Source organism: Echinops telfairi, unplaced genomic scaffold (assembly GCF_000313985.2).
Source record: "Echinops telfairi isolate 266 unplaced genomic scaffold, ASM31398v2 ScPeMD7_21;HRSCAF=78, whole genome shotgun sequence".
In the NCBI taxonomy this organism is placed as follows: domain Eukaryota; kingdom Metazoa; phylum Chordata; class Mammalia; order Afrosoricida; family Tenrecidae; genus Echinops; species Echinops telfairi.
In genome coordinates this window covers 1,630,528-1,638,766 of record NW_022103918.1, presented here as the reverse complement: position 1 = coordinate 1,638,766, position 8,239 = coordinate 1,630,528, and the positions used below count along the sequence as shown (strand labels likewise).

At 46.8% G+C, this 8,239-nt stretch overlaps 1 protein-coding gene across 1 annotated transcript in view; it reads right to left on the bottom strand.

The window, feature by feature from the left end:
- Positions 1 to 2,655: 2,655 nt before the first annotated feature.
- Positions 2,656 to 8,239, bottom strand: part of PTPRO (protein tyrosine phosphatase receptor type O) — a 255,932-nt gene continuing 250,348 nt past the window's right edge. Inside the window, exons 25-26 of the mRNA XM_045288403.1 lie at positions 7,874 to 8,009; positions 2,656 to 2,778 (exon numbers count right to left, since the gene is read on the bottom strand). Of these exons, the coding sequence (XP_045144338.1) occupies positions 2,674 to 2,778; positions 7,874 to 8,009 (241 nt within the window). The 3' untranslated portion in view covers positions 2,656 to 2,673. The remainder of the gene's footprint in view (positions 2,779 to 7,873; positions 8,010 to 8,239) is intronic.

The window sequence follows — 8,239 nt, the reverse complement described above, 5'->3', positions numbered from 1 at the left end:
TGAGAAGAGGCTTGAAAGGCAGCAGGGAGCTCCAAAAGGGGAGGAAGGGACGTGAGCGGAAAATGAACTTTCCTCAGGACTCCAAGCTGTTCAACGGCAGGGAAGGGCCATCCCGGCACCCGCCCTGCGAGGCAAAGCAGAGACTTGCCAGTGAAGGTGCCAAGGTGTGCTGTGAGCAGGTCTCCCGGTGCCAAGGGCCTGCGGGCTGCAGAGCTGTTCCTTTGGCCTCGGTCACTGATGGCATATGAAGCGGACCTTATGCCCACAGCCTGGACGAGAGGCTCTGGCACGGGCACACACATGCTGGGGCAAGCGGCCCTGGTTGGCAAGGGAGGGGAGCCAAGCCTTCGGGGAGCGCGCACAGGAAGATTCCACAACAGCCACTGGGCCACGGGGAAGCAGCTCGTTTGTGTTTACTTTCAACTCCAAATGTTTCCCTTTCCACCCACACCATCACCTCTTCTTTTTAAGGAAGTGACACAAAGTACTAGACTTCACAGTGCCAGCATTGTCCACTTTGGGTCACAATACACGATCATGTACTGCAGTTACACAAAATCAAGGGCTAAGATGCTACTACTTATACCGGTTAAAAGGAACCTGACAGTCCAAATGAAAAATAACAACCAAAAATCTCTGTTGGAATCCAGAGATGCTTGACAATAGTATGAAAAAATAGAAACAAATCAAGAAGTGCGGCCAAAAAATTGCCCTCGCATGCTGCAGTTCATCGCCATAACTTCATAAATCCCCAGCTTTCCGAGGGAAAGAAAGTGCGTTTTCACAGCCTACAGTTTGCAGGGAAACAGCTTTCAAATGGATGCAGGTAAACAGAAAAAGAAACAAGAATGCAAAGGGGAAGCACCGAGATGGCTCGGTCGTCAGCAGGGTTTTTAGAAGCAGCCTTCACACTTCTCGCCATCCGTTATCCAGGTGTTGACACCAGAACCCGACAGGGGCGTGAGTCCAAAGCAGCCAGAGAAGAAACATCCAAATGTTAATAAGAAAACCACGAAGAACTAGAACAATTAAGACTTACATAGCTTTTCTACTCTACTTTGAAGTTGAATTACAGCTTTTCCTTTTTGGGATAGGAAAAAAGATACACGGCTGATCTGTGGGTCGAACACAACTTTCTTCCCCCCATGCCCACTCTTTGCTTCTGCTCCAGCACTTAAGAGTGGGATGCGGGCAAGGCTGGTCCTGTATCCTTGAAGGAGAAGGACCATTTCTTCTTCTGTGCCCATGCCTCTTCCTTTCTTTTAGACAATGAGGTATACTTTGAGATTAGCGATGCGCGTTCCTTCCAGGGCAATGGGCTAGATCAATAGTGTGGGCAGAAAACGATTCCACGTTCTGATAAAAATGACACACATAAAAAAGTTATTGCACTAAAATCAAACAAAACGAAACAACTCAACTTAGCCCAACCAGCATCTGGCCAACTGAACCCTCAAGAAGGGCAGGACTGGGTGCTCTTTGTAGAGCATCTTGACCTTTGAAGTGCTCCGTTGGATTTGGTCCATTATTACATGTCCAGAAGTGAAAGAGTCCAAAAGACACTGTAGGCTCTTTAAGGCTAAGTTTTCCTGGTGCTTCGGTGAGATAAGTTATCTCCTTGGCCACATAGTACACAGCGCAGGGGAGCGGTGCTAGCAATCTGACAGTCTAACAGGCTCCCCCCCAAAATTCTGGAAGCAAGGGAGGATGGGTGCACATCAAGTCTTCTCCTGTGAAAGAGAGAAAGATGGTAAACAGCCTGGACTAGCAAAGGTGCTTATCAACACCTCCAGGAGTGCAGAGACCTCCTCCCGACTCCGCCATCACCTCCCTACACACTCAGTCTCTCAGCACCCGTGTGAAGCCACACATCATTTTCTGACGGTCTAGATGTCTTCCCTCTCCCTAAAAAACTTCTTCCTGGCTGTTTTGTCTTCCTTTTGCCCTCTGTGCCCTCTTTGCTCACTCACGCTCTCCCTCCCGGGGTGGATGTAAGCGTTACATCCTAACCCTATCTTGCTCACATGTCACCTGCCTTTCAAGGTGCTCCTGGCCAGGATTTGAGAGCAAGGCATTACAGGCATTGCAAATGTTTTTATGAAGCTCTCTTTCTCTGGGTTTGAAATGAATGTCTATGTTGCTGAAGCTCCAGGCCCGTGAAGCTCCTCACAAAGTGCTCACATCACGGATGAGAACAGATTCCCACACCCTGTCTCAGTGTTGTCCGTACTATGTTATTCTTTCAGAGACCTGCTCCAGCGCACAATCTGCTGTGTAAATTTTGTATGACCCCTGTGAGCAACGAAACATTTACACAACTCCTCCTAGACCAATAGAGCTGGGTGGTCACATCCAAATATCAAAGGCATGGATCCAATTTTATACATTTAAGATTCAAGCTGGAGGGACTGGAGTTACAGTGTGAGTTGTGGGAATTTCTGCATGTTGTGACCACCAACCAAAAGGGTCTGAAGTTTTATGACCTACCACATGGTGTGTTGCTTCCTGTGGCCACCCCTGTGATGTAGGAAGCGGGGGGTTAAAGACCCAGTCAATGCAACTGCCCGGGGCTGCCCTCTGCTCCAGCCCTCACTGAGTTTAATCACACAGCCATGACTTGTGCTAACGTAGCCCGTGGTGGGCTTTTCCCTACTTACCCCTCCCCGTTCTGAGCTAGGACTTGCTGACATTCTCATAGATGACATCGCTGATGCAGAACTGCTGCTTCTTCTTCATCCACAGCAGCTGGACACACTGGTGGATAAAGATGTACTGCTCCTGAAGCCAAAGGCAAAGCACAGTTCAGAGCAAGAGCCTCTTTGGGCAAACATGCACGTCAATGTCAGCTTGTCATTCAGTGAAACACAGGAGAGCTGAAACTTGGTGGGACTGGCTTGTTTTTCTAGGTCTTATAAGTTTCCCCGCTGTGGCGGGGTACGGTCTTACCAATAGTTAATGTTTCCTTCTCTGACCCTTCTGCAGGTTCCAGGTTTCATTGTACTATGATTGTCATGATCAGGATATTTTGTGAAAGGGAACATATTTTTATTTTTTGTAAAGACACAGTTTTGCACTTAGAAGCTTCAAGAGAATCAACTGTGGAACAGGGACTAGGGCTCATCGCTAGCTAAAGGTAAAGGCAATGCATATTCAGTTGACACACTGGGGGAATATAATAGAGAGCCTTACCACACACTAAATACACCAGAAAGTGTAACCATGTCAGTCAAAGAAATAGAAAGGGAAATAGAGGCTAATTCTCCTCTGATCAGTTTGGAGGGCTATCTAATCTTAAAAAACAATGGGAGAAATTATGATCGAAATGGTCAATTGTAAAAGAAAGTTAAAAGAATAAAATAAAGGGCAACCTAGGAACTTGGAAACATCTCTTCTCAAATGATGACATGGGGATACCTTTATTCTGGTTAAAAACATATCCCCACCTGTATATCCACATCCAGTCTCAAACACACACTGAAACAGAAGTAAAATAGAGCTAGCACAAATATTCCTGGAGGGCTAGGTCCATGTATTTTTCACCCTAACACTTAGCACAGCAGTTCTTAACCTGTGGGTTGTGACCCCTTTGGGGGTTGAATGACCGTTTCACAGGGGTCACCTAAGCCCACCGAAAAACACATATTTCCGATGGTCTTAGGACCCGAGACACCGCTCCTCTATCCGTCTCTAGGTGGGTCTGCCCACATGCAGATACACCCATCTACGAGTACCCGGTGTGAAGACTGTTACCCTTGCTACACCATGCTTCAAGACAAAATTTCATTTGTCATTTGAAATAAATATTTCACAATATATAACGATATGTGTTTTTGTGATTAATCACTGTGCTTTCATTATGTTCAATTTGTAACAATTAAAATACATCCTGCATATCAGATATTTACATTATGATTCATAACAGTAGCAAAATGACAGTTATGAAGTAGTAACGAAAATAATTTTATGGTTGGGGGGTCACCACAACATGAACTGTATTAAAGGGTCGTGACATTAGGAAGGTTGAGAACCACTGACTTAGCACTTAATTTGTGCTTGTTAACTGTTGTTCAAATCCAGCTGAAGAAATATCAACAAGTAGCAAACACGCAAAAATAGCCCCCAGAGGTCCACATGTAGAGGAAACCGTTTCTGTTTCATCTCTGCAGAGAAGGAAGGAAAGAGCAACCCAGGCAGCGCTCAGGGATGACTGGAGCGTTGGAAGCCTTTCATCTATTGCTGGGAAGAGGGAGCGCGGTGGCACAGCGTGGGCACTGATGGGTTCCAGGTGCGCCCTGGGAGACCTGCAGGAGCAATCCACTCGTCCTGTCAGGTTGCCAGGAGTCACCATGGACTCGAGGGCCATTGGCATGGATTTGGTTTGCAGGGGAGAAAATGAATAAAATGCTAGTGATGGTGTGTGATTACAGATAATAGTCGAAAAACAAGAAAAAGAAACGAAACCAACTTAAATGTCCTAATGAGGAATGCCTTACGTAAACAAAGGCCCATCTATAAGGAAGCATTAATCAGCCCTTAAAAGGAGGCTTACAGATTTTTTTTAGGTAATTTGGTATAATAAAGCATTAAGTGAACAATTAACGTGGAAGACATGGATATATAGATAGCATGGAACAAAGCTATGTGAAAGATGTACTTGAATGATGGTTTTGAGGGAATATACCAAAATATTAAGATTATTTGTCTTTTGGGGATGAAATCAGTTCATGGTCTTTCTCTTTGTTTCCCAAAGTTCCTTTAAAATACGTACTTTTAATAGCGTATCCACAGGGCTTCAAAAGAGCCTGTTATGTAACTAGCTCCTGAAGAGATTAAGGTTAATATGCTAAACATCACAGGGCTGGCAGCTCAGCCTAACCTGGATTTTTCAATAATGTTTACAGAAAACACAGACCCTTATTTTTTGACAGAATCTCATCAGCAGCTGAGCTATTTCTTGCCCTGCTGTTTCACTCCACTGCCCAGCACTGGACGTAGAAATGTCCAGAGATTGTTAGGTTCTCAACCCATCACTCCTCCCTGGCAACAGTGGGCCAATCTTTGTGTCAAAAAACAATAAAAGTAGTCCGACCACAGGAAAAGTAAGTAACAGACAATGAGGAACAGCTCCCTGGGAGCCCAGAAATAATCCAGGCTGGAGATTCAGAGTTTGCTGCTCAAAGGAAGGCTTTCATTGGCCTTCAGGGAAAGGTTCTTAGAGGAAAACCAAGGGAGACATTTGGTGACAACGGAAGGGCAAACACCATCTTCGGTACGTGTCAAAGCACTTTATCTGTGAGCTACATGAGAGCTTTTCCTGCACCAGGTGAATTTACAATCCATGGAAGTTACCCATCGCATTTTACAGGTGGGGGCTGGGAGAAGAGATGTATGCAGAGGGCCTGCCTGGAGCTCAGACCTCCCTCCAGGGTGTGGCACTGTGAAGGCGACGTCTCCTTTTGTGATGGGCCACAGACATGTAAGGTCAGGTGACAAAGGGTAAAGAGGAACAATACAAGGACCCCGGCGTTACTTCTGCTGTCTTGAGAGTGAGCTGGCATGGGGAGGTCTGTAAGACGGGCATTCAGAGATGGCTGGGGAATCGGGAAGGGGCAGAAACGTGGCATTCACTTTGTGGGTGGTTTCCAGACACAGCTGGGAGATCAGTCAGCTAGAGCATCGGGATGGCTTCTGGCGAAACCACTCGTGTCAAAGGGATATTCTGTGATGATAACGGTGAATTCCCCTCCCCACCATTTGCCTTTGACTTCCTAACATGAGTAGACTAGCTATAAAGGGGAAGTCAAGTTAGAATTGGGATGGAAGGGCTCATGGAGGCTGGAGCATGGAAAGCAGAGGAATGCCGGGAAATAAAGGTAAGGGGACACCATGTTCTAGGAAAAACTAAGGAAACAGACATGAATAAATAACGAACTGGAAGACATCCAACGGCAAATCCCAAGGGACCTCACGGCTGCAGCTGGGACACTTGGGACAAAGAAGTAACCTGTGGTGACCTTTGCCCTCTTTGTGGACTTTGAATCCCCACAGGAGATCTCAGAGTTCTCACATCTATGAGAGATGATTGCCCTGGAGAGGTCAACTGAAAATGCTTCCGTCAACCAAGGAGGCAAACAAATAAAGCAACATTTGAGGCAAAGGAGGCAATCTGGACAAAATCTTTCCCCAGCTTTGCACAAAGCAACATTGTGGCTGCCCTAGTTTTGTGTGAGCAAAACTTCCAGAAGGATAAGGGACCTGGCAGGGGGGGATGAAGGGTTGTCGATATGAAGGTAATTTAAAACAACAACAACAAAAAAGGTTGACACTTCTATAAGTCAAAAGCAAACAGGCTATAATCAAAATCTATAAGGTCTAATTTAAGTGAACAGGACAGGTACTTCCTCACATCCAACATACTGAAAAGAAGGAGTGGCCCTTTGAAGCTTGGGAATTAATATACACCATGAGAAGTTTAATCACATATTAGGACATACATTTATGTAAGTCAAAGTCAAAGTATGGACCAATTAATAGATTGCTGTTTAATAACGAGCTAGAGGGGGATGTCTCTGAGAAACCAGAGCACTTTAAATGTAGCATAACAAGATTCAGCAGTCAATTCGAAAGCAGCAGGGTTGGATTGTGAGTGAGCCCAAAACAGAGGAAACAAACACAGGACCTTGCTTCCTCATCAGAAAAGAGAACTCGGAATGTGCAGGATTCACCCTGCTTAGAGTGGAGCCGTCCTGTTCCAGCTCAGAAATAAACACACTGGAAGGATCCTGCTGAGCCTCTTGGTCACACGGGAATGGGGAGGAAGGAGGAGACAGGAGTGGGAAAAAAAAAAGCTGTAAGATGCCTCAATAAAGTGATCTTAAAAAGAAGTTGGGAAGAACTCCAAGGAGCCTGCAGCCATGACCCGAGGCTTTCTGAGTCATGGTGACACCTAGTGGTGATGCTTAGGGAGAAAGCACAAGGGTGCCCAGAGCCAGGTGGGAATCCCCTGGAAATTCAGTAGGAGGTCGGGTCAGGTTGGGTTCCACTCCACCAGCTTTCCTCCCACACACACCCTTGACGATAAGGATGATTGTGTGCCCAAAGCTGGAACGCCGAGAGTAAGGCTGATTGACCAGGATTCGGAACAAGCTATTGTATACTAAGGTGCTTGCACCCACATGGTGCTCGAAGGCCCTGAAACATTGTGGGTTGGCTCTCGCCTGGGCCTGGCACTCCAGTCTGAATAACGAATTGCAAGGCTCTAGAGGAAGAGAGGACCCAGGAAGAGATGAGGATGAGAGTGGCCCTAACACTGCTTCCAGATGATTACAACGAGAAATCCGTTTATTGAAATCCAAGGGGGTTTGAAGAACCAGTGAGCTAGGAGGGTGGGGATTCATACAAGTAGTGAGAAGTCATGACCACCCTGAAAAGTGAGTTGTGCCGGAGAGCTGTGTGGAGGATCAACTTACTGAATCAAAGCCAGCTTTATGGAGATCAACTCAATGACAACACCCCACCCCCACCCCCACCCCCCTCACCGCCCAATTTCTATTTGAGGCTTTACCGGTGGTGGCTGTTAGCTTCCTCTAACGCTGAGTCCCTGTAAGGCTGATTAAGTTTTATGGATGAGTGCTTTGGATTACTTAAAAGATCTACGAGGCCAGTCGAAGTGCAGCTGCTACATAAGGAATGGGCTGCGAGCGCGCACTATCTATTTTACCGCCGGAAAACAACTGGAACATGCGCAATCAGGAAGAGGGGCGGGCAGATGCAAACACACCCGAGACCATGGTTCTGAAGCACGGGGTTGAATCATGGCACGTTTTTCAGTCCAGGGCAATGACAAATATATATACATGGACGACGCTCCTACCTCTGTCTGTACCATAGACATGCGGTATGACCTCATGTCCGACACCAGCCCTAAGATGTCCACAAACTCATGGTCCCGAATGTGCTGCAGGAGCCTGTCCAGGGCGATGAATGTCCCCGTGCGTCCCACGCCGGCGCTGCAAGACAGAAGGGCATACACCACTTGACTCACTGCTCGCAGAGGTGGCGCCATAGCCAGGGAAAGACGAGTAATGCCCTGGCAATGTCTTTAGCAGGTTTCCGAGCATGGGGTTGCAATAGGCGCTTCTTCTAATCTGTCATTTCTCATGTCACCTTGCCTAAAAGGAGATGAACTTGGGCCACGTCCTCCCCTGGGCACTCTGCTTGCTGAGGGGAGCGATCCTTC